The following is a 27840-nucleotide window of genomic DNA, read 5'->3' on the forward strand; positions in this document are numbered from 1 at the left end:
TTGCATATAATTTGCATATCTTGGTAATTTGCATTTCAAATATATTGTTCATGATGGAATGTTATTTCTAACATTAGCAATAAGCAGACACAATGTCAGTTTTTTCTGCTAAGAATCATCAAATTAGATTACCTTGTGCTAGCTATTATATTTCTCATCTCTGAAACAACAGTGAAAAATGGAACCAAAAAATCTCTTAAATATTGCTTTATCTGGAGAATATATATCGAGCATTGTTCCAAGATTCGAGGGGAGACTAAAATATAGTTACTTTGGAACCAATGCAATTTTTCAATCCATCTAATCACACCTTGACCATACAATGATGTAATTATAATGTCTCCTTCTGAACATTACAATAATATGTCCATAAATTGATGGTAGATGACACCCTTGAACCCTGTTCGGAGAGACATTAATGCTGAAAAATTCAATCATTTCGTGATCAAGGTTCGTAGTAGACGGATCGAAATGTCACATTCATTTTTAATTTACCGTTCCAAAGTAACTATATTTTATTGTCCTAATGGATAATTGCTGTATCTGTTTCTGACCTAATGACAATAAGAGACAGCTTTCTGTCTGTGTCTCTGTGAGAAAGAAAAGATAGTGTCAAAGCTATTGTTTATATCATAGGCTACAGTGCGCCCTCTAACGATGGGCAAATTTTGTTGGTGTGGGTCAGTATGATAAAAACTGGCATTTCTTGTGAGTCACCACATAGTAAGAGATAGGGGAACACCAAATTTTGGTACGTCACTAGAAATTGTGCGCATCAGTGGTGCATCAAATTGGCTTAGAAGGCATACTGATTGGCTTATATCTCTTTTCTTGTATAATATGTATCTTCAAAAATATCAAATTTCAACAAGTGTATTCTCTAGATTGTCATCAAAATATGACTAAAATATGAACTCCATGATTACTACTTATCATTTGGCTAATTGATTTTTGTTAATTACAGAAACAATAACACTGACTTACAAACTATTTACATGCAATTAGCATGTTGTATCTAAGTGCACCTGGTTCATTTACATAGAAGAATCTAGCACACTTGTACACAATGTTCTCAAAAGGAACAAGTCTATATTCTCAAATACATGAAATTTACATAATTTGCATGGAAGTGGATTTCCCACATGGTCATTTACATAATTTACATTACACACAATGTATCAAAGTCAATTTTTTTAAAATATTAAAATTACCCCAGAATTATTAAACATGGAAAAACCAAGCAAACTGCTGGGTTTTGAAATGAGTTGTAAATGAGAGCAAAAAATACTACACGCCACATTTGGTTATTTACACAACTTGTACACCTGGTACACTTTCACATTTTTACATAATTAGCATGAAAGAAACTGCAACATCTGGTTTTGACACACCCTGGCAATAAAGTAGGGAATATCAAAATAGTACATACCTGACTAAAATTTACAACCTTACATAATTTACATAAAAGGTTCTAGTACACCTGGTTATAAACATAGTTTTTACATACTAAGTAACACTGAATATTACACCCTTGTATTCATTGTTTAGAGAAAACTTTTTACAAAGTTATATAAAATGTCATTATCTACAGGAATTCTTGCATATACTAGACAATACAGAGTAACTTCCAACATGTGTAGATATTTGTTATTTTGCATATTTAGTCAAGAATACTTTCAGATAACAATCAGTATTCACCAGTACAATTGGATATGGAATATCTCCATCATTTATACAACTTTGACATAGTTTGCTGGGAATATTCCAGTCTTGCCTCGGACACTGCCTTCCCACCAATCATTTTGAGTTTCAGTCCTAGTCAAGATTTCTATCGTATCACCTTTGGTAAATGTCACATCACAAGGCAGGATTCCGGTGAAGTCATACATGGCTCGACATTTGGTTGGTGCATTCCAGTCTGTCTCAGTGGCATCTAGGACAGAGTTAGATGAAGGGGGATAATTGAACAGAGAGATAGGGAAAGAGTTAGGGAGGGGAGGGAGGGAGGGAGGGAAAGAGAGAGAGAGAGAGAGACAGACAGAGAGAGAGAGAGAGACAGAGAGAGACAGAGAGAGAGACAGACAGACAGACAGAGTGTGTGTGTGTGTGTGTGTGTGTGAGAGAGCAAGAGAGAGAGGGGAGGAGGGAGGGGGAAGAGACAGTCAGAGAGGCAGAGCGAAAGAGAAAGAAAATATATAAAATTATTGCAATAATATTTTTTTACATAATTTCTTTCAAAATATGGTATGTCAGTGCTGTTTATTTTAAAATCTTATTTTAAAACATGTCATATTAATAAAAAGTATACCAGGTAATATTTGAATAAAAGATAATATTTTCCATCACATTGTACATTCAGAAGTTGATGCAGTTGTACTAGGCAGCACGTCATACTACACTGACCATCACGTTTTTCTTGTGTGCTCTTTTCAATGAACTTGATCAGAACTAAAAAATACAAAATAGTTTTTAGAAATTGGATTTTTTAATGTCATTCTCTAAACTTAATATTTTAACTTAAACTATAAAGTTGATATTAAATCTTATGTCTAACACTACATAGATGAAATGCATAAAGCCAACATACCAATTGAAGCTAGTGAACTCCTGTTACTTTTGTAAGTAGGTGTGGCCATGGCAGACCTGGTTGACTGCGATCTTGATACCTTAGTACTACTGGCAGTTCTGGTGGTTGCCGTTCTGGTGACTGATGTTCTCTTTTCGGGTGAAGATGGAGCACTGCCAGACTGAGATCTACTTGAACTCTCACTGGACTTTTTCTTATCTACAAACATCGGTAAAATACAAACGTTTGATTCTATTATCTGTAAAATTCATAATTTCTAACTTTAAAATCTAGTCTAAAATTTTCTAAGGAATTCCATGCACTAGAGGTATATAAACCAAACAACTTGACTGTTTACTACCTGTAACAACATTCACCTTGACCTCTGACCTCTATCCCATTTCTAAATCATCTATGTCCTTTTTCACTCTTTTGTAGACTGTCAGGTGACTATGTAAACTAGGTCAATACTGGTGTTTTTTGAGTACAAGGCCTACAACTACGATCTCAATTACTGCACCATGTCTATGACCACAAAGTGTTGGGATGGAGGCAAGACAACCAAAATATCAATCAAGTTAATACTAGAAATGTAGATGCGGTATGAACTTCTTATCTACCAGTATCATAACTTTAGTCTATAAGACAGCCTGCCCCTTCCATTATTTGATAGTGTACATGTACATTTGATTATGTTGTACAAATAGAGATCTTCAACCTTCTATCCCTCCAATTGTTTTTTAAATATATAGAATTCATTTTAGGACACAAGACTGTGTGAATCTATACTTCTCTCTCAAACACTGAAACAACTGCATTGTCAGACATTAAACATTTCTGTGGGTGCCTATAAGTCAGTGTTTTATTATCATTGATGATTGTCTAGACCTTGTTTCGTGCTTGTATTTTGAGTTCGTCAGAAAGTTGATAATTGAAGTTAAAATGATTAAACCAAAAAGACTATCACCTTTACCAAATCATAGAACTAATACAAGAGACTGCCTAGACAGACAGGCAGTCTTGTAGGACATCTACTTACTCCCTACATACATAACTTTCTTCATGGTGAAAGGTATCTCCGAACCACAATTTATAGTACTTGGTCATAGGTATCACAACCACCCCTTACAGTAAGGTAACCACCTGGCACCTTCCTTATAGTAGTACTAAATCCAGCATAAATGAAAGGTTGTGTGTATTTTAATATTTGTTCACAATTGACCTTTGACCCCTCTTTATCCTTACTGGCAGTTGCATAATGTATGTCAATATTGAAACTAGTATTATTTACATGGCAATACAAGATTGTTAAAACTAATTCTGTTATTAAAAGTTTATGAAATATATTGCAGGAATGCTGATATTTATGTGATTTTGTCGTAATTTTTGACGTTATGAAATCTTGAGAGTTACTGAGTTCAAAGTTTTGTTTATTAAACACTACAATCTACTGGGGTCCATCTCCTGTTAGGGTTATCTTTTAAGATGAAGACAATATGATAAGAGATCACAACTTAATAAGCTAGTTGATGATTGGTTGGTGATTTATCTCTTATACTTAGATAGCCAATGATATCTATCGTTATAAGACCAAGACAGTTCACCCTCTTCCAAGATGATGATTGCCAAACTATCAACTTAAACAAAAACAGAAAGGTTGCTATGTCCTCCATAATTTGTTAATACAGAGTTACCATAAAAGCATAGCATTTCTCTTACATATGCATTACTGAAGAGTGGATGATTAAAAATATACTTCCTAAATCATGGTGAAGTCTAAATTTGGACATTGTAAATGACAGTTGAGATTTCAGAGTTGAATATTGAGTCAATTACAATGACACTACTAGTGTGAAGATCATATTTACATTTGCACTGGAGGTCACATCTGAATGTGAATACTCAGTTAACAGTTTGTTTACAATGCAGTTTTCTCTGCTTTCACCAACATTGAAGTAAACTTATAAACACCAAACTTTATAATATTTTTATATTAAAAGTGGCCATATGAATGAAAATTTTGTATTTATTTTGGATTTTTTATTTATAAAACAATTTTGTCATGGCTTCCTACTTGAAAAATCTATGTGAAACAACATATACAAAGTCCTTGTTTGTAACTCAATACATTGCAAATAGGTAAAAAATGTGTAAAAACTTTGTTATTCTACATACAATAACAAACATTTTACACATTTATTAATCTTTTGTAATGTATTGAGTTACAAACACAGACTTGGGCTATGTTGTTTTACATTGATTTTTTAAGTAAGAAGCGATGATAAAATTGTTTTATAAATTGAAAATCAAAAATAAATACCTAATCCCCATCCATATGGCCACTTCAAACAGTAGTGATACATAAAATTACATCTTAAAAAATTGACAAGCAAGATAAATTTGCTTTACATGTTGTCAGAGATGTACTAAATATAAAAGGGATAATAATTGATCAGAATTGGAAATAAAATAATCATTATAATATATTTATACAAATGTTAGTATGGAATCTAGTACGTAGGAAACCCGACAAGACTTGTTACTATCATTAGTTCAGATGAATGCAAATATAAATAAGCAGTGATAGACACACAGAGAACGAGATGCAACATTGACAACTGTGTGAAAGTGGGAAGTGGGTTGAAACACACTGCTCTATGGCCAGAACAGATCTCGCAAGCTTGATACGTTCTTGGTTATTTCTGGCTCACACAAAACTGACTACTCATCACTATTTTTACATTTCAAGTATAGAATTGAATAATGATAATCTCTCACTTTCTATAATTAAATGGGTTTACAGCGAATGAAATGAAATATATCATTCAAGAAATCACATCAATACCATCTAGGTTAATGGTAGATTTTCTGCATGAAATGATGGACGGATATGTTGACCTATAATTGTGAGAGACTTTATAGAACAACGACTAAACACCATCAACAAAAGAGAAGGATTTTATTGGTAAACCTAGGGTACAGTCAGGTGACAACCTTGCCCCTGAGTAGCATGTGCCCCCCCCCCCCCCATGCAGAATACATGGCATTGTATGGGGAGATGTGCAATGCATCTTGGAACTGACAACTGGTATATTACAGTGTTGTTTGCACTGTCATAAATGTACTGAAGTCATTTTACATCCGTGTAATACACATGTTTCTCCTAAAGAATTGTAAAATTAATTTGTATAATTTTTGACATTCTTAGATCTTCATAGCTTCACAGAGATTGAGATTGGAACCTAGGAAGTGGTCAGTTGGTTTTTCAATTTTACATCCGACAATTTTGTTCGTCCCACTTATATGCTTTTTTGGAGTTTCATACTTGTTTGTCTTGTCTTGTTCAAGTTCATGTTGCTAGGTGGGTGTGTTCTAGGACATATCACTCAAAAGTTCATTGAACAGTTGTCATAAAAATTGATATATGAAAATATTGGGGTAAATCTTTCATTCCAGGACAGCCAGTCTCACAGTTCGGGGAATGGACAGAGAACATGCTTGCAAGATCAATTCAAACCAACCTACCTACCTACCACATCATGCACGGGAGTAAAGAAAGCATGAACAGGAGGGGGGAGGAGGAGGAGGAGAAGGAGGAGGAGAAAGAAGACCCACCGTGCGTTAGCATATCCTCCACTATGATCTGTGTAATGTTTAACATGCCAACAGCTTGGCCAGCAAATAATGAGATGAAGAAACAAAAAGATGGGAAAATATACACACAGAAAGCATGTCAGTTGCAGAAATGTATTAAAATGCAAAGAACTGTACAATTTTTTTTATTAGAAAGATAATTAAGGCAAATTAAAAGTTAATGATCCATTCAGGCAAAGCATGTGAATTATATGAATCCTTTTCACCCATATCATGGTTAATAATGTGCACTGAATGTCAACAAGAACACCTCCCTATGAATTCTTGCAAATAATGAAAGAAAATGTGTTACTGTTCCTTGTGTTGAGCTGCTGAAGAAAGATGTGTTGTTTTGATAGGGATGCAAATTTATTATTTTGATAGAGAAGCATGCACATTGTTATCTCTAAAAGATAATAACCATGATATTGTCATCTCAGTACTTTTATATTTCACTGTAACCATTTTGTAGTCTTGGCAAATTGTTCATGTTCAATGTTTCAGCAGAGTTGCTTGAACAAAATATTTGTTTTCAGAATATGTTTTTGTATATTTCACCATTATCTTACATTGAAATCATAGACATATCCTATTCATGCATTACATGAAAAATTTTCACCTAAAATTACTAAATTTTAAAAATGATTTTTTTAGGTGTTTCAGTAAGAGCTAAGAATATGTGATACTTATCTATTTAAATACACAATATTACTTTTATTACGTAAGTTCATTATTCAAATTATTATATTTGTTATTATTATCAATAATTACATCATTATTTTTTTAAAAACATTACTATTGTTGTAACAATGCAATTATATTACCTTTGCTTCTAAAACTCATACTTCTCCATTTAGTAACAGTGCCGCCGTGCTGTCCCTTTTCTAACTTGTCCAGTTCCTTGTTTGCTCTGTGTCTGGCCTCTTTCTCTGCCATCTTGAGAGCAGCTTTCTTGCCTTCAGCAATGTGTGCATTTAACGATTCATACAACACATCAGCTTCTGGGGGTGGTGGAATCTTACCACTTAGTATGTCTGCAGCTCTGATTTCCATTCCATATAAACTATAAGAAAGTGAAATACAGTGTTTTTTGTTTAGAAAATCTTGAATTGAAAGTTAAAGTAGACATCCATGGATTGAGTATTTAGTTTGGATTTTGGATTTATAAAACAATTTTATCATGGCTCCCTACTTGACAATCAATGTGAAAAAAACATTGAACAAGTGTGTGTTTGTAACTCAATACATTGCACAAAACTAAAAAATGTGTCAAACGTTTGTTATTGTACGTACAATAACAAATATTTTACACATTTATCAAATTTTTGCAATATATTGAGTAACGAACAAGGACTTGGTATATGTTGTTTCACATTGTCTTTTCAAGTAGGAAGCCACGATAAAATTGTTTTATAAATCAAAAATACAAAACAAATACCCAATCCTCATTCAGATGGCCACTTTAAAGACACACAGTACATGTAGCTGTATCTTTTGAGAAATATTTTCTATACTGTTTTCGTTCTATTGTTGTGTTCTGTAAGAAGATTTGGATCTTGATGTTCTGTTTTCTCTGACAGCATATTTTATCATGTGATAATTCCTTTGACCTCTGAATAGCCTTTTACCATATAGGCCATCATACAAATATCAGTCACACTCCTTGACTTGTTGACATCATTATTTCCACTCTACATGCTACACATGCATTACTACTACAGGCACGCATGAAAATGTGGGCATTAGAGACCAACTTACTTAGCATTGGAACTCTTTCTTTCAATGAGTGCAGCTCCTTCCACTGAAATGCCAGCATAAAGACCTTTAGTCTTACTGTAGGTATAGACAGCAGTCACACCACGGGCTGCTACATCACCTTCAACACTGCGACCCATTGGTCCCGCTGCTACAGAGAAGTTAGCACCAAGGGTTAAATTACCACCTTTAGAGAAAGCTTCAATTGCACTCTGGGTATTCAGAATAAAGATGAAATCTGTCACCTGAAAAAAAGAAAGAAAGAGGACATGATATCAATTACCATTACTGCGTCAATGGTATTGTAGCACAACTGTAAAGTTTGTGATAATTTTAAAAAATATGTTTATCTACATGCCAATCCATCGCTGTTGTTACCCATTTATCAGGCCCTATTTATATTAACTGCACTGCCAAGGTATAGATGTGAACCTTGCCTGGTGATTATATAAGATCATGTAACATACACTATTGTTCTACATTGAAGATTTGACTTTTTTGGACATAACTTGAAAATCACTGATCTGATCACTTTCATTTGGACAGTTTTTCACCTGCACACCCTAATAAATGTTCTCGCCAAATATCAAGGCAATAGGCCCAGTGGTTTTTGACATTCAATCATTTATACACACCCACCCACACATGCGTGTGCGTGCAAATGTGCGTGCACACACACACACACACACACACACACACACACACACACATTTCTCGATGCCTATAGCACTTCTCTGACTTTCTATAAAACTACCTAACTTCAGTTGTGTCAAAATTAATTTGTACCTCACAAAAGATAAAATTATAAATATATAGTTTAATTTTACCAAAAAAATCACATGTTAATGTCTCTTTGAAATATATGAGTGTACTGAGTTGTAAATAAAGTTTAAATATTTCACTAAAGAAGTAATCACATTCATGACAGTAACTTAGACACCTGTCAAGACCTTATCATGTTAAACGGAAAATTTCTGAAACTTTGGAGGAACTTTTCCATCATGAGTAACTAGAGCATGACTACTGACCTTTACATGATAGTGTAGAATTTCACTGGCTAGCCTACATGTACAGTTGATTAACTGCTTATGACTTGAAAGGGTACAATGTACCTTTAGGAAAATTACCAACACTTTGGTGGGACTTTTCCATCCTGAGTTGACTACACCATGTGTCTACTGACCATTACACGATACTATAGTATTTGACACACTGCTTTAGCCTATACATTTACATTTGATTAGGTTATTATGAGTGAAAGGGACACAACCTACCTCAGCACCAAACTCTAAACCTCCGCCAATTCCAACCAAACCAATGGCTGATGGAGCTGACCATCCTGTACAATACAGGGGAAACAAGACTGATTATATCAACACAATTTTTACTTGAAGGTTTCACACTCAGAAGACATGAAAATACATGCATACTATAAATATTTCAACAACAGCATTTTTATCCTAGGATGATATATTTAAAGAGTTACCTTATTTAGATGCATTCTGATTTCACTATATATGATAAGAAAAATTCATACCTTGTTTTTGTTCCAAAATTTCTATAAATAGCACTGAAAGCTCACATTTACAATTGCAGACATCAGACATGGACGAAGGGAACCTGTTACAAACAGGGAAAGTCAACAAATGAATTGGATTACTAACACTTGGCTCAGCATGTTGGAACAGCAGATACTTGTATTACACACCATGGTTTGATAAGAACAGTTTTATGGCCTCTTTATATGTATATGAAATGCCATGGGGAACTGGAAATTTGTTTGTGAATGTGAACTATTATGTAAAGTGGCCATGAAACTGTTCTTATCAAATGATGGAATGTAATACAAGTATTTTTGTACTTCCAACATACTGTGCCAAGTGTTATTAATCCAATTCAGTTGTGTACTTTCCTTGTTTGAAACAGGTTCCAATCCTCCACGGTCTGATGTCGGCAGTTGTATCACATTACAGTAGTGTTTTTATGACATACCACAGTGGAAACTGGTGGTATTCTCAATTATTTAAAAGACAACTTGAAACTGACATTTGCCTATTTTATTCCTATATCTCTGATAGGGTAATTAATATAGAATCTATAACATACTTACTGTTTGTGAATCTATCTAGTTTAGCCACTACCAGACCACTACCACCTCTAGCTCCAAAGAAAAAAGCAGCTCGAACCACAGTGATGACAGCAATGCCATAACAATTCATGACGATGCCAGCTGTAGATAAAATGTATGCATTCCTGTTAGCATACTAAAACTAAGAAAACTGTCATTTTATTTGTACCGTGAATTTGTTGTAAAACTCAGATTTCATCTGTTTGATGTGATGTTATTTAGATGAAGAAATCTGTAGAATTACATGATACAACTGTATTAGGATGATTGTACTGAGTGAAAGAAGAACAATTCTTGATGGTTTAATCTACAAAAAATACACATTTTTCATTATTTTCCCCACCAAAAATGACATTTTTTAACCACTGACACATTATTTAGTACTTCTATAAACAGTGAATGTTTGGCCAGAAGGTAATTTATTATTATCAATATAAGTTTGAATAGTTCGAGATTGGCCTTTTTGGCAAAAACTATTTTGAACCAAAATATACAGTGACTAAATAAATAAATTAATCTTTCAATGAATACAATCATGTACTTTGCCTTCATCACAAAACAAAATAAGAGAGAAAATTAAAACATGAATTTGCATTTCTTTAGAGATGAATTACATGCAAACAACAGCAAAGTAAAGGAAACTCTCCTTTTTCATTTTTTTCTTTTTCTTTACTTTGCTGTTGTTTGGATGAAATTGTGCCTCTTTTTATTTCGAAAGAAATGGAGTTTCTTATGTTGTATTTTTTTCTCATTAAAAAAACAACAACAAACATTTGTCATAATTGTAATATTTACCTGGAATGATTTTATCAGGTCCTACTTTACTGGAAGGAACTGTAAATTCCTCCAAAATCTTGGCTGCTTTCTTACATTCTGATTTCAGTTTCTTCGGAAATGGTGAATGCACCACTGTGAATGAAAAAAAAATTACATAAATAAAAAATTTAGTGACTATAATACCTCCAGCTTGAGTGATTTCTGTGTCTGTTGAGAGTATGTTTTTTCCAAAAATATGACCTGACAAGTAAACTCGTGTACACTCGCCATTACTTCTGAGTGAGGCAAGGAGCTGTTGGTAGATATATTCATTTTGTTAATAATTTGGGTTATAGCACATCAGACATTTTAGTGCCTGTAAGTTGTGATAGTTTTTTTTAATTTATTTTTTATGACAATGATTATATTTCCATTGGCATTTTTATTTTGTATTGGTCACAACCCATATTTCAAATGACAAGTACCATTGACATTTTAAAGAACCCCTATATTGGAATATTCAATATAAGTTTCCGTAATCTATATACTACATGTTCCGGTAAAATCACTCCCTGCCACACCCACCATATGATGGAGACGGTGGTTCCGACATGTCGGATGGGGGAAATGCACTTGTGTGCCCAGGCAATGTACAATCAGAGGCAAAGTGTAGTTTTACGTCGCATGACAACGACTCCTGGAACTAAACCATCTTTCAGTTTGACTGTCAAACATTAAAATGTATTCTTTATGCGAAACCCTTCTTTTGGTAGCTTACACCGTGACAGCAGTAGTACATTATCATGTACGGATACCACTACTTTTTGTGATGCAAATTTCTCGTAAGTCGTAGAACGATTCTGCGTCGATGTTGAAATAAAATTGATGAAACTACTAACACTTACTTTTGGAATGATATCCAGTTCAGATGGAACTCAGATCCACAAAATCAGTATCAGACTGGTGAGCTGTGGACACAAAATATCTGTTTTTCTGTACTTTGGAGTTTGCTTTCGCTATGTTATTTTCGCCATTTTCGGTATCGAGTTTGTTCGTTACTACACATCTCCACGGTAATCCGGAAATATTAAACGAAGGTAACGAGAGAGTTGTCACTAGTGGGTGTATACCCCAAAGATCTTGTCGGAACGGAAAAATGACCTACTTCCCTGATTTATAATGGTACAGCCCTACAGTTGTGAACGTCAAAATGGCGAAGGCCTATCGGCTGAACCGTCCACTTTTCTCATCGACCGTGCAGTGCTAATCCAGAAGCTAAACCGTAAGTAGGGCTTCTTCACGAAAAGTTTTACACTTGTCATTTTCTTGCTAAAGGTGTCTGCGATGTTTTTAGCGTTGTCAACTGCGTAAAATGCAAAGAAGTCCAATACTTCCAAGAGCAATAACAACAATATTTTTTGAAAAGTGTACTTTCCAGCACGTACACACGTTACATCGTTAGTCATACATGAGTTTACATTCGTTTCCATAGCGGCAGGGGCCATTTTATAGGGGAAAATGAAGACCTTTACTTCGAACATGAAGTCAGTGCATAATCGTTCGACCCTGTAATTGTACGCTGAATAGTTAATATGCGTGGAAATTTCTGAAAAAATTGTTTAGCCTGCCACTAAATTACGCCACAATCACGATTTGTTTAAGTTTGTGTCAACTGTCACCCGGCGGCAGGCCCAATCAAACAATGGCGGTCTCTTTACACAGCTCAGCTGTATAGTATACCCTGGGACAAGTGCAGTTTGTTACGTTGTAATCATTAGGTAGTCAGCTGGTAAAGATCTATCTACCGTATATTATTTTAGACGTCACAAATTTGTCTAAAATACCCAAAACATTTCCCTAAATTTTCACACCTGTAAGTGTTTATGTCACGGTTTGTATTGGCATTTAAAAGTCTTTTAATTACATTACAACAGAGTTATACTAGTATGTTACAACAATATACATGCACATTTAAACGTCATCTATTTGTATTGGTATACTTTGTTATATACATTTGTTTTGAGAGTTGAAGGTGTTCCTTTGGGCTATTGTGTATTGTGGTGCTATGTATGTCAGGTGTTGTCATCTAGTATCTACTGAACATACAGGTTACAACCATGTGTAGCTCTCCCTGTTACTAAATTGATTTAAAAAAGGAGTGAAAGACTTAGTTATAATTACATCAAGGTGTTATTTTGTGTTTGGATAATTAAATTAATTTGATAGTGATGAGTTACACTTAGAGGATCAAATATTATTATTTTATGGTTGGTTTTTATTTGCATTGAGAAACTTATAAATGATATTGTATAATTAACCATATCATTTGACTGAAAATGTCTAAATTATTCAATAACATACTTTTACATGTGAAATCTTAAAGTATACCATTGAATAATTTATACCTTTGTGGTAATTGGAAGTTTCTCCATCAACTGCAAACACATATTAAATACTTCATTACACAGTTAATAAAATAAGCGTTTCATACAAAAGTGAGATAACAATGGCTTTCCCCTTCCAGGAGTGTTTGAATATTTCTGATTCTGAAATATTATGGCCTTCATGATGTATCTGAACTGGTGATAACCAAGTTTATGTCTGTTACATGTAAAGGTCTGGCAGGCTGTGTGATTTGGCTCTTTCCTTTCCATTCTCTACCCTTGGTCACATTGGTGTCACAATGTATATTACCATATAGTCTATACACATTGATAAATTACTAAGTGATAAAATGTTATTATTATATGATGAGTTCACCTACTATTACATATAATGTTAAAGTAAAGTGGGGCACCAGTGTATGGGTACCATATGTTTTGTATGACTATGAGACAAGTATAGCATGTATATTTACAACAGTCAAGTAAACTAATTGGATGGGTTGAGATCAGGTTACCAAGTTGTCGCAATCCTTAAAAGTTGACTCAGAAAGTTTTGTACAGTAGTCCTTGCCAGTTTATGGGTTTTGTTTTGTTTTGTGGCAAACTGAGTAGACTAGCCCTCACTCACATTCTTGTCAGACCACCTCAATGGTCATAGATATGTACATATGTAAACATTACATTTAGAGTGCCAATATATTGAAATTGCAAACAGCTAAATGCGTTTGTTGACTTTGAAAACTTCTCCTAAACCAGTCGTTGGCAGCTTTAAAACAAAATAAAAACAGAACCGAAACAATATATGGCAGAGCCTCACTAGTAATTTCAATGTCACATAGTTAGCCGTTATTGAATTAAAAGTTAATAAAATAATATTTTGGCCTTATAAAACCTACTAAATACCAACATTTTAGGGTGTAATCACATACTTTATAGAAACCAAAGAGTTATAGAGTTTGAATTTAACAAGTAAATATTTTTGGCAGATTAAGGACCCAGATGTTTACACCCATTACCAATTACCAATTAGACCCACAGGAATTGTATATATTGGCATACAGATGTTTTCAGCTACATAGGTACCATGGTGTTACACGTTCCACAATCCTATGATCTGAGAGCTGATAATTACAAGCAAAAAAGAGCTGATAATTACAAGCAAAAAGGAGTTAAACTAGACATGGAGTTTCCTTGAATATCTAGTTATAATTTCAGCATTTTTGATAAACCTCATATTGTAATAAAGTATTTTGCTTTACACATATTCAATTCACAGTAGTCCTGAAATGAAACTTTTATGTTTACAGTCAGAATTAATAAGGACACGCTCTGGTCGACATACGAACCATAAAAAGGGTGTTTTTGGTAAGACAATGAAAACGTTTAAAATTTATGGATGTTTTAGGTCGTTTTGTATCTAGTGTAAAATAAATTCGCTGGGTGGGAGGGGACTTAATCTGATTCTTTATACCTCTCTAGTTCATACATAGTCATGACTTCGAAATGTTTTAATTAGTCTCTGCATTGTTTACATTTTACACATACTTTAGCATTTGTGGATTAAGTTTACAGTGTTTTAATTATCAAAGCCAGGGATTATATGGAGATTAATTTTACAGATGAGATGGGTTGTTAACAATGTTATTGTCTCTAGCAAAGTAGTAACCAACAGTTGATATTGAAACTAATTCTTTATATTCCATTGTGTGTTAATCATGATTAAGTATGTTAGACACATCTTGACTGTTAACAGTTAGCAAGTTATTTGCATATATTTAAGATTGATTGGGTGGGTGAACTAATTTGAGAGTGGAATCAGACCCTGGTCATGTATACACATGTATGATAATAGCTTTGGTTTCCTATGATGAGGGTGTATATATGGTTGTGATGGACTCAGCAATGTCATTGTTGTGATGTCATGAAAGTACATGAGAGACATTGCTGAGGCAACCAAGACTATTAAGAGGCAAGGGGTATTTCTAGGTTGCCTCAAATAACCAAAGCCTAGCATTACTATACTATAAAAACTATTGTGCATACTATTTCCTAATATTAAATGTATTGTATTATAGAACTGAACAGCATGCATTCCCAAATAGTCTGGTTCTTGAGTTTATATGATTCCAGGCTAAGATATTCAATATACTGGTATATGTAGTACAATATGACAGAACCCGGCCATGACACATGAGTGCAAGTATGGTGTATTCAGGGTGTTTGCATGAGTGCTTGCCATGTTCTCTGCACCCATACTTTCACGAGCGTAGCAAGTATGAGTGCAAATACTCCTGAGTACCAACACTGGCACTCGGCCAGTATGGTGTTCTGTTATCATTAATCATTACATATATTTATCCGAAACAACAAATTTCCGTAAAAATGAATGTGATCAAATTATGTGATCACACGCATTCATGTAGAACAAATGATTGCATACTCATTTGCATATTATTTGCATGCAGGTATGCAAAAAATGTTTTTTGATATTGCACTGCAGTGCAAATACCACTAGTATGTACGCGCACCAGTGCAAGTAATCTCTGGTACATATGTAATAATAAACACAGTCCTATGACATATATTGTAACAAGTCTGTAAGGTACACCATGTCAGGGCACCCTCATGCATTGGCCTACCCAGAATAGAAAGAGAAGACGTAAGACCAACAAGGCAGAACGATGTATCTTAACAGTCTTTAAAAGTGGCCATATGGATGAAAAATGGGTATTTATTTTGGCTTTTAAATTGATGAAAGAACTCTTCTGTGCTTTTATACTTGAAAAAATAATATGAAGCAACATAGAGTAATTCCTTGTTTGTGACTGAATAAATTACAAAAACTACAAAATGAGGGAAAAGTTTATTAATGACAAACTTTTTACACTTTTCAATTGTTGCAATTTATTGAGTTACAAACATGGACTTTGTATATTGTATCACATTATTTTTTCAAGTACAAAAAACACAAGAGTTGTTTTATCAATTAAAAATCCAACCATATCTAGCTATTTGTCATACACAAGCTGCACTTTCACAACAAAATTGTTGAGAGGATCTTGAAAAGATTAATAGTTTGAGTATGCCAATATTTCGTATCATAGTACACTTAAATTTAATATGTTGTTGTTGCCTGTTTATTTCTATAGTTTAGCTATTTTAAAACTTAAGTTGAGAAAAAAATTATTAGCAGAGATATTCATGGAGAGATAGCTAACCTGTCCAAACATGCCATTGAGTGCTGCTGGGCATTCTGTATATTTTATTGACAGAAATCAAAACTACTGTGAATGATCAGTACAGTATAGCCTGTTACTTATAACAGGTACCGTACGGTATTATGTGGTGACTTTATATACTATTCAATTAAAGAACTCTTGACTGTGGAGTTCATACAAGTTATAAAAGTCTATTAGAATTTTGAAAGTACCAAGAAACATTATACTAATTTATACATTGAAATCAAAAGATAGACTTGTCTTACAGAAATAAAATCATTCACACTGACAATTAACACAGATTTTATATTAATTGTTAATACATTTTTAATTAAGTGTACTTTAGAAGTGTTAATCATTTCCCCCCACATAATGGTGATAAATTGGTCTACTCTGTGTTTTTTCTTGGCATGATAGTGCATATGGCAGAATTTCAAGACAAATCATTGTCATTTGACTCACTCAAAGTATACCTATGGGTATATTCACAATCAAGGTTACTGTCTACAGGTATTGTTTTCCTATGGCTGCCACCAGACAAAATCCAGTAGGTAGTTTAGTCATTAAATTCTAACATTAAAGTGCCATTTGACAACAAAGGGGGTAAAAGACATAAAATTGTAAACACTAGATTGTTGACTTGGAGCTCCATTTCCAAGTCAATTGGTAGAGTTGTGTTAGGGTGAGGTTTTTTTTTTTTTTGTTTCTCATCTCCAATGGAATAGTCAGGTGGGGCGGGCGGGCGAAATAAAAAAAAAAGGGGGCAAGAAAAAAAAATCTGTATTTTTCCAGTTGTATTCTCTCTCCTTTCTGTCCTGTCAGTCTCTCTACAACTTCTTTTCTCTTTTCTTTATTGAATTCCTTGTTACAAGTCTCTTTCCTTCATTTTAGCAAGGTTGACAAGTCTGTAGAATAACTTTGTAAGAAGATGAATACTTATCATCCTGATGGGTGTAAATCTGTAGCCATGAACTATTGTGTGATTTTATCAGGAGTACTAATACATTCGTCCTATTAATCAAAGTGGCATTGCCATCGCTAACAATTTTTTCAAGTTATCCAATTTGAACTTCAGTGTGTAACTTTTTGAAACACTTACATGATGATTGTCATCAGTGTGCGAGATGAATTTTCATTTATATAAATCATTACTTCTATGAAACATTTTTTCTTCAGTGTAAACTTGTCAAAATAATCCACCAGATAACATGTAAACATTTCTAGAACTCAGAATTCCTTTGGGATTTACTGTTTAAAAGTAATTAAAAGTAATAATGTAAACATCGGAATCATGCATGTCATGGATCATGAAACGCTATGGAGTCGATCATTTCCCCGATGATACAACTGATTTAAAGCTAAAACCTGGTCAAGAAATTAGGAATGCAGTATGACTTTTACCAATTTTAAGCATAATTTTGAAAATGATGGAAATATTCTGAGCTATTATTACATTGCAGCAAAATGTACTGCGCGACAGTATTAATTTCGAGCCCTGTCCCTCATCAAACCTCAACGGCTTCAGCCATGATGAAAGACACATGCCGCTCTGATGTAACAAAGGGGGTGGGTGGGTGGGTGGGTGGGTGGGAGGGTGGGGGGGGGGGGGGGTAGACGGCAGTGTTCTGCCAAGGTTTCCAACAAATGGGGACAAAGGCCCCTTGGTTGCAAAAAGTGGTGTCATTTGACAGGGAGTGGGGTCAATTATTATTGTCTATGAAATATTCATATAAATTATCTGAGACCACTGTAGAGATACTGTGGTCTGAGATATTCCATTACGTATAGACCATTACCTAACTACATAAAAAAAATCCATTCATAATAACAGTTCCCAGTAAGCTATTTTTTGAAAATTGTGTACTACACATTACATCTTAATAAAAGAAGGCAATTAAGATTATGTAATTTTAAGTCATTTCTACAGAATATATTATATATTGTTTAGAAAGATTGGACAGCCAGGTAGTCACAATTTTTAATCTGAATATCAATGAATAGCAGTGCTCAAATTTTTAATTCCCTTTTTTTCTGACAAGGACAAAGAACTTCAAAATAAGTCACAGTGAACATATGATTGTCAAGAATAAAAACTTGGAGAAATCCTAAACTTGTAACCACTTGTTTCATTTTTGAAATTGTTAGTACACTGCTGTGTTTATCATTCCCTCTTCAAATTCATGACATTTTGAAGAAAAAAAATCCCTGACTTTAAAAAGTACCAAAGGTGAACGAAAAACTTACAAATAATAGTCAAACAAACTTTGAAATAGTTTATTTTTTATCAATTAACCGTTACTGGCTGTGTATCATGATTTGGTCCTGCTATATCAAATGACAGCATAGTTACATACCGTAAATTTGATACGGAAAGCTGACATTAGGTGTCCTTGACAGTCAGAACTTGAATCTTTAACTAAAACTACGTCAAACTACGTCAACAACGTCAAAGTTGGGATGCTCTGTAAATGCCACATTAATTTTTTTCTGATTTGTACAACAAGTTCGTTCTTCATGTGTGACCGTCTATAGTGGCCATGCCAGTGATTACGCATTGATTCAGTGCCCAACATTCACATGTGTCACTGTCAACATCATGCAACAAGATCCCCTAACACAGCTTTTTCGGAATCAAAATACACATGTACTCATTTAATTTAACCCATCCACAAATGAAAATCACAACCTGTCCCATAAATTTGGTTTACTCAGGCTTCTGAGCTGTGGCAGATATAATAGATGTTCCGCGTTCCGGTAGCAAGTTCAGTGTTTCGCACACGTCAGTGAGTAGGTCAGAGGTCACGACAGTGACGATAGACAAAACATGTGACGAGAGACGTCCATTTCGACGTCTCATCTACTCCCTCTAATGTTTCAATTTGTAAATAAAGTTTATCAAAGTTGATCTTTTTGTGGCATTTTTTTATGTTAACAACAGAACAACGCGTTGTCACTGTATCTTATATGATGTCAACAAAACTTTCCCATACGCAGTCAGTGGGTTGACGTCGAGTCAGAGCCTGGCCTGGTCCGGCCGTGGACTTAGATAATTTTGATATCTGCCGTAAAATGAATTTGCCAAAGCGACGCAAGGTGGGAAAATTATTGCGTCATTTGTAATTTTAGGGGGCCAATGTCGCAAGGTCGTGGCCTCGGCAGAACTGGTCTAAGACGCCATGAGGAACCTTACAATTTTGCTGTGCTCAGGGGTCGGTCGGAAATAAAAAAACTTTTTTTTTTCTGATGTCGGAGCTGCAAATTAGGGTCGGTCGGGAGATGAGAAACAGAAAAATAAAAAGGGCCGCCCTTACTTTCATGAGATGGGTTAGTCCATTTGTCAACAAAATAGGGACATTTGGGTTGAGGTGGGCTAGTCCATTCATCAACACAGTAGGGAAGGTTAGGTTGAGATGGATTAATCCATTTCTCGACAAAATAAGGATGGTCAGCTTGAATCCACTAGTTGTATAAATTTCCATTTTTCAAATTGAACAATCCTTGATAAAATGCTGAGGGACATTCAATTATGCATCTGTACCAAAGCATTTCACTTCAAGAGTGGCAGTTGTTGAGTTTTTGAAGTCCAGCCAACGCAATATTTTGTAACAGAGGGGATTCCCTTATCTGCAACAGGTGTTTTAGTTTTCATTTTGAATACACACTACTGTGAGACATACCAGTGATGGTGTTAGCATTGGATGTAGGATACCTTCATCACCTAGAATGGGTGAACCTAAGAACTGTATATATATGTATACTCCAATACATGTGTGGTGACTACAATATATTGTACTCTCAGTCTGTATTCTGTATACATTGTAATGGGGCAACACTTGATATTGTTTACTACCTGATCTGATTAAGTCTGAAATGATTCACATTTCATCATGCCATATTCTTATAATCATCCTTTGCATCTCATGTTTTCTTACTGGTACATGTAACTTTTAAAGACAACTATACTCACAGATAATACAGTATATCAGCAAAGAACACTATTATACTATGTAACAAGAAAAGGGGTAACAAATGTAAAAATATGTTTGGAAGTGAATCCCCAGTTATCGCTGTCAGCATCATCATCAGTGATATACTACATTGGGTTGTTGTCATATATCTTAACCCATGAACATTCATTCTTGCAAGCACAGAGTCGACACGAAGAACAGTAAATAAAGCAAATCAAATCCACTTTTAATATCAGATTGCTAACCAGATTGCAGTCTATAATCTTACCTGTGAGTGCTACAATCTTCTAAGTTTCTTATAAAGGAGAGCATAGTGGAGCTTTCTTTTGGTACCCAAAACTATTGTTTGTAAGGTATGGAGGTAAGCTTACTGTTACATGTTAAATAGAAAGACAATAGGAATGTGTGACGAAGTATTTTATACATGTATATAGTATGGTATACACTGTGTCGCAGTATACAAAAATGTAGAGCCAATACTAGCTATTCTATGCTTTGCTGTGTATTGTTTCCATGCAAACTATTGTGTTCTCAAAAAAACCATGTTTCTACTTTTGTAAATGGGACTTTAGGTCTTCAACGTAAAGTTGTGGAAGGAGCGACTTGCACCGAGAAACACAACAATGATTCAACTGGGTTGAAGCATAGAGCCAATACTGGTAATGCTTTGCTGTGTATTGTTTCCATGCAAACTATTGTGTTCTTGAAAGAAAACCTGTTTCTACTTTTAGACCATTAAATGTACACTTGTAAAGGGGACTTTAGGTCTTCAATGTAATGTTTTGGAAGACGCAACTTGCATGTAGAAAAACACAACAGTGATTCAGCATAATGTGACCAGGTAATGTCAAGACACAATGGAGTATTGTTCTTTGGACTTTTCTATAGCATACGCCAAGACAATGGAAAAAAGTATTCAAAGCTTTGAAAATAGCTTGAAATTCATCAACTCAAATTTTATGCATTTTGAAAAAAAGATCGATGCATAGAACTCTCCTGGTAACAGAGGGGAGGAATATATCTATAGTTTGTGATTTGTTATTCTGTAACATCAATGGGGATCCATTGTGTTTGTCTTGAGAATGCACAAAGATTTTACCTTCCTTCCCAAAACACTTCTTCACAATTACGATAGAATTGAAATATAAGAGTTGAAGATAGTCAGTCACTACAATGTCCAGGGTTAAGTCCATGTAATCTAAGTGTGACCCTAGATGTAAGACCTTCTCCGGCTTTCTTCATGTCATTGTGAATGTCCATAGTCGGCCTCTAGACCCAAACAATAGTTTGTCCATGATCATGTTATAACAATATCCGTCTTTGTGTCTCATTTCATAATTACATAAGCTTGTTTTCCAGTTCTCTGTCCAAGTTAGAGATAAACACGTGAGGAACAACGTGTGATTGAAAATGGTTTTTTTGCGGTTTAGAATATTTTACGATCGATCTCTTTTGTATCCGTCAGACGGGAATGAATCGGTTTGAGTGTTGTGATCAAATAAGCGTGTTTTTTCCTGCGGAAGATATTTTGGCTGTCATGTATTTCTAAGGTGTTGTTGGCAATTTGCCAGATGTCTTGGTAGCAAAACCTATAGGTACACACAGCAAACTGGAGGTTTCTTTGTTACAGTCTGGAAGTGGTACCAATGAACTACGTGCTATCGTCAGAATTTTTTTCAGAATCATTCATATCGCTGGAACTACACACATTTCAGGTAAATAACTCTTTCCTTCAGGTCCTTATGTTCTTTTTAACGTTCCAGAGTTTTTGAAATCAGCTGACGTACAGATTAATTTTTATCACGAAAAGTAATAAAGTTGTGTAGATATCTAAAAGTTCAATGGACGTGAAATCAATCAGACTTGAGACACATAACAAATCTGTCATGTGTTTATTTGTATAAGATACAAAAACTCAAATTAAAGCCAGCACAAATAAGAATGCTGAGATAGGATTATGAGGCATTCTCAATCATTTAACCAGGCAGTGGTTTCTGAATGAGATCCAAGGTTTTTAGTTTCTTATCAGGTGACTAGGATGTAGCTATATTTCAACTTTAAAACAAGTAACAATATACCTTGTGTTTTGTTCCTAAATTTAGATCATTATGTCTGTTTTAAGGTTAGGCTACTGAGAATTACTAATAATATATTTAATCTGTGTTGCTAAGCCCAAAGAACAGACATACATTGTACTTTTTCACTGTATTACTTCAGTTTCTTTGTTCTCATTGATGTCTATTAAAAAAAGACGTACAGGTGGCATAAGTGTGGAGTCACGTGAGTTTGGTATGAATGTCAGCTTGAAAAATATGTCTGAAAAACACTAGAGCAGTATTTAAAGTTGTGTATAATATCTTTAATAAAGTTCTGAAACTTACAAATCCTCAACAGTGAAGGTGGAAAATATAATGACTTCATTCAAGGGAATAAACAGGTGGATATTGTGTCAAAAGGAATTTGGTATTTAAAAATGGAGAGATCATTACTATGAGCATGCACATATTTTTATACCAACAACTCTGAGTTTTTAAAATAGGAGTGAACTATAAGGGAAAGACAAAACATATCTACATTCAGACTGAGGTATCTACATTCAGACTGAGGTATTACTATTATTAGATTTACAGCCATGGAAAATACGAGGGCATATTAATGGGATCTTGTTGCTTCAATGAAGTTGAAGAGAGTAGTCTTAAGTCTCGAGTGTTTTCCAGCTGAATGAAGAAAAAGTTTGGAGAGTAATATAGTTATACTCAATTTATGAAGAATCATGAAATTTCATGGCTGTTTTGAATATTTTGATGCTATTTTTGGCACGAGCAGAACCAATGGCGTAGATGTGCAGTGTAGGGTATAAATCCCATATTTTTTTGTTTGACTGTTTGTTCAACTTGCACATGGTATAAAATTGAATTATGTGAAATTGTGCACACTACCTGATACTACATTGTAGTAATACTAATTTAGTCTTTAATCTAAATGAATAATACCCATGGTGAGAAGACTACTTGACAATTGTATATGAAGACCCCCCAATAGTACTGATTGTTGTCAACATGTGTATTTATTAGTTGATACAGGTCTACAAGTATACATATTTAGATCAGCACCTGTTCATAATCAATGACGTTTGTTGATTTTCCATGTTGCACGTTCTTTCTTGTTACTATGTAGAATGATTTGAAAACTTCGATTATAGACACTGGGCGTATTTCTCAACTTGGGGTATGCCGAAATATTTTGGGCTTTAGCAGGAGAAAGCCAAAGGACTTCATGATGTGTTAAATACTTAACTATCCAGAGATTTATTATGGTCAAATTAACACAGCTAGGCTACCTTTTAAACTGCTATATTGTAGTCAGTGCAGTGATAGCGTGGTCTGTATGATACAGCATGCTGTGCCACCCTATAGTATAAGCCACCATTTGACCCTTGCTCTTAGCGAGGAGCGACATATGGCACAATTTATCGTTCAAGTGTAATGGCTTGTAAACCCAAAATCATTGTCATTGCTAAAAGTAAAAAGTTTTGTAACAAATTTCACTGTCCAAGGACAGTGATGAAAAAGAGAATAAACAGGAAAGTAGCATTTCCAGTTCTAATCAGTATTGAAGTTCTGTGTGCATCGATCATGGCTTCTATTGTCTTCACATAGCCAGGTGGGGGAAACCCAGGGACAGTGAAGTCATATACACAGATAGTAACTTACTGACCTTAAAGGCAGAGAAACTATTGGTAACAGGTATTTCTTAGTTTTAGAATGTTTCATTTTGTATGGTTGATGATTAATGACATCCTTAGTTTTATAAAAGTGTAGTTCACATTGAAATTACATCGTAACTTTGGCCTTGATTCATTCAAAGAGGTGTATGTTTGTTTGTTTGCACCATTGTAAGTTTGTCCTTGGTATTTCCTCCAGGTAGCCAGAGTTGTTGGCTTTCTAATGATAATGATATTAATTTTGAATAACAGTTCAGTGACCTTAACACCTGTTCAACATCGAAGTTGCTGAAGTATAACGTTTTCAGACTTTTCCAAAAATTAATTTCAGTGTCTCCTAAAGTGCTACGAAGGAATTCACTGAATTCCCGAGACATGGAGATGAACTAGTTGGCCACTGTATACATGTATAGTGATGTATTCATTGGATACTTTTAGATATAACCTTCATCCACAATGTCAAGTCTCTATATGACAATATAATTCCGTCTTTTCTTTATCTGGAGAAATTAGAGAAATAGTTATTTATTTTGTCTGTACGTCATAAAATTCACAAGACCATTTGAAATTAAATGAACAGATCTTTGCTTTGTGTGTACTATAGTAGTAAGCGTACCATATTACGTGTGTCATACTATTTATTCAGTAGACTTTCACAACATCATCTCTTTGTATGACCTTACCATTCCATTATGGCCTTCCAGGTTCCTTGTAATTTATATCAAGATTAACCTAGCTATCTGTATTATCAAGTTTTATTATATTTTTTGTATGTTTTACAGTGTCAACTACCTTGTAAATCAATGTTACAGTGGTTTTAGAATGATATAGTGTTTGTGTTGCCCATTGTTTTATATTTTGATAAATGTTCTTGTCTTGTCCTAGAAGTCTACTTATGATAAAAGAAATTACAGTGATAAAATTTCCTGATGTACACATCACATTGAAAACTTAGATACAAATTATGTGTGATATAAGTGATGCATGCCGTGTTATTCAAATTTAATTCTTTTTTAAAAATCATAAAAGTTTAGTTGTATTAAACAGAGCAGTTTCTTTAACTAGTAAATATGATGGATGGATTAATTGATTGATAGGCTGCTTGCTTGCTAGATTGGTTGATTGATCGATTGATTGCTTGCTTGCTTGCTAGATTGGTTGATTGATTGATTGATTGATCGATTGATCGATCAATTGATTGATTGATGCAAAATGAAATGAAAGGTATGAAATAGTATCTTACGAATTTGACTTTGTATTGGAATGTATACCAGATGATTTATTTGAGAATATATTTGTATCATACATGTAGTCCTTTATATTTCTGAAAAATTTCAATGAATTCTATCTTTGATAGGAATTGATGAAAATGAATTCTGATTTGTGTTGAACAAATGTATAATCAGCAATTTACATTCCATGTTGAATGTGATCAATATGATCATAAATATTATTTAATTATCAAAATCCAATAAAAGTACATGTAGTATGTATAGAAATTAGAAGTAGGACATGTGTACAAGTGAATCACACTACTTGTTGGAATATGGTACCACACCCTAGTAAAGCAATATAGGTATTAATGTATAGATCAAACGAAATCCAATCACAAATTACAATCAAACGGGAAATGAATTGCTTTTGGTTCTGACATACTTAAATTGCAATTTGGTGAAGTCTGATGAAAAGTGTAAAGGTTGATGGTCAAGATTCCCTTCATAAAATTGACACAATTTTCTTCATTTTGTACCAGGTTTCTACGAAAAGAAGGTCTTTACCATTCTGCTCTGTCTAACATGTGTAATCTTAGTGAATTGTACGTAATACGCAGCAGGTAAATTCCCTAGTGAGACCTGCCCATAAATTTTATCGTCAGTTCACGTATAGTGACATCAGCAACGAATCGCAATGGGCAAATTTTGTTCCAGCCATATATATTGTAATATAATGTAATTAGTTGTAGAGTAGGTTCAACATTTATCAATATATTATCGCAATGATGGATTAAGACAGGCTGGGGCTATTTGTGGAAATTTATTCAGTGCAGACAAGCGTGAAAGATTATTTGTAACACGGTATTGTAAAAAGGAAAACAGATGATGATGTGTGTTTGATGTAATGATATGTGTGTTGTACATTACTATATGCACAAAGGTAATATAATATATTTCTTTGTGGAATATGATGAGATTTAATACCTATTATATCATAAAAATGTGTTTATTTTTAAATTGAAATTGAAATGGTTCACATTATAGACTGTTGGCCACACAGTGACCAAATTAAGATAAAAAAATTCTCAGTAATTCCCAAAGCATGTGTGACTTTGTTTTATTGAAAATCTAAGAATGATAAAAATCCAGATTTAGAATGAATATCTTACATGTAAAGATGTCTAAATAACTTGTAAATTATTCTTCCATATGAGATTAATTGATATTTGACATTCACCTAAATTTGATCAATTTAGGTATAATTTGCCTGTAATGTAATCAACATGCTGTAAGTAGATGTTGTCATAGTGTATTTATGGTTGTCAAGACAACAGCTTCCTGTTACCTAGCAACAGAGAAAACTTGGCGTCATTTCAACTGCCTGTCCTCAATACAAATACATATTATTATGTAGACATGCTATAGTCTTTGTTTCAAGGATTATGATGGTAAGTTGACCGAATTTGATAGAAATTTGGCAAAACATGGAAAACAAAAGATTGTATTCAGGGATAGAAATACTAGATAAAGATTGATTGACGATTTTTAGTACTTGTGTATGTCTATGTTGTGTTTGTTTATTGATAAGACTATAGAAATATTGGATGTCACAAAGGGCTATTGATGTAACCTTTGACCCAAGGGTCAGATGTCACCAGGTGTCTTCCCCAGTTCAGAATAGGGTTAACATTTTGGTGTGGAAAACAGTTGTCTGGTAGAGCTATTAAAATGGTTGGGCCAGAACAAAAGAATAATTTATCTAATCCTCGTGGTTCCACTGATAACATAACACTAATGTGACATTAAACCTGGTACTGAAACCTTGGCCTTTAAATTTAGTCATTGTTCAAATTTAAAAATCCACAGTTGTATTGACAAAATCTATAAACTGATGTATAAAATGTATTCTTGTCGTAATCATCTCCCTTTGATGTTGTGTTCTAAGATTTACCGACATTGTCACTTTTTTTTTCAAAATATAAAAGCTTCAGTGTTGTAGTACATCAGATGTGTTATCGTACAGAAAACAATGACGAGTGTAAAATTGATGATTAGTTGTTATCCTCCTCCTCGTTGTCGTCGTCGTCATCATCATCATCATCATCATCATCATCATGATCATCATCATCATTGTCATCATCATCATCATCATCTTCATCCTCAACATGGAGGATCTGGAAATAGTGTATGTCATACTCATAGGTCTGTTTGTTGGATGTAACATGCAACCAATCTCTCAGGTTGTTCACTCACTTCTTTTACTATAATGATATTGAATAATAAATCCTGGTTTAGTAGGATTTCTAATATATGGCTGGAATCCATTTTTGACTAAAAGTAGAAAATAAACTATTTCTTGACAAGATTAAGCTTATTATTTGATAAATTTGTCAAGCTGGAAATATTTTCACTGAGTTGAACAATATTTTCTTTGAACTAGTTTAGACTAATTCCTTAGTTCCACCAAGTAATTTCTACAATGTAAGGAATTATT

At 34.1% G+C, this 27840-nt stretch overlaps 2 protein-coding genes across 3 annotated transcripts in view; one reads left to right on the forward strand and one right to left on the reverse strand.

Annotated features, from left to right (window-relative positions):
- Window positions 1-1537: 1537 nt before the first annotated feature.
- On the reverse strand, window positions 1538-11877 carry LOC144434527 (SH3 domain-containing YSC84-like protein 1). Of its 2 annotated transcripts, none has more exons than XM_078122989.1 (8): window positions 11744-11877; window positions 10878-10991; window positions 10065-10184; window positions 9229-9293; window positions 7958-8199; window positions 7024-7262; window positions 2588-2785; window positions 1538-1933 (listed from the first exon to the last, which is right to left on the reverse strand). In XM_078122989.1, coding segments are annotated over exons 1-8 (1182 nt in total). In that variant the 5' UTR covers window positions 11745-11877; the 3' UTR covers window positions 1538-1730. The 2 variants fall into 2 exon arrangements, with proteins under 2 accessions (XP_077979115.1, XP_077979116.1); XM_078122990.1 differs by having other exon boundaries at window positions 11738-11877.
- A 166-nt stretch (window positions 11878-12043) lies between these two features.
- Window positions 12044-27840, forward strand: part of LOC144434194 (uncharacterized) — a 52612-nt gene continuing 36815 nt past the window's right edge. Inside the window, exon 1 of the mRNA XM_078122648.1 lies at window positions 12044-12120. The gene's annotated coding sequence lies outside the window, so the exon portion shown is untranslated. The remainder of the gene's footprint in view (window positions 12121-27840) is intronic.

The sequence above is a fragment of the Glandiceps talaboti genome, chromosome 4, assembly GCF_964340395.1.
Source record: "Glandiceps talaboti chromosome 4, keGlaTala1.1, whole genome shotgun sequence".
NCBI classification, from domain to species: domain Eukaryota; kingdom Metazoa; phylum Hemichordata; class Enteropneusta; family Spengelidae; genus Glandiceps; species Glandiceps talaboti.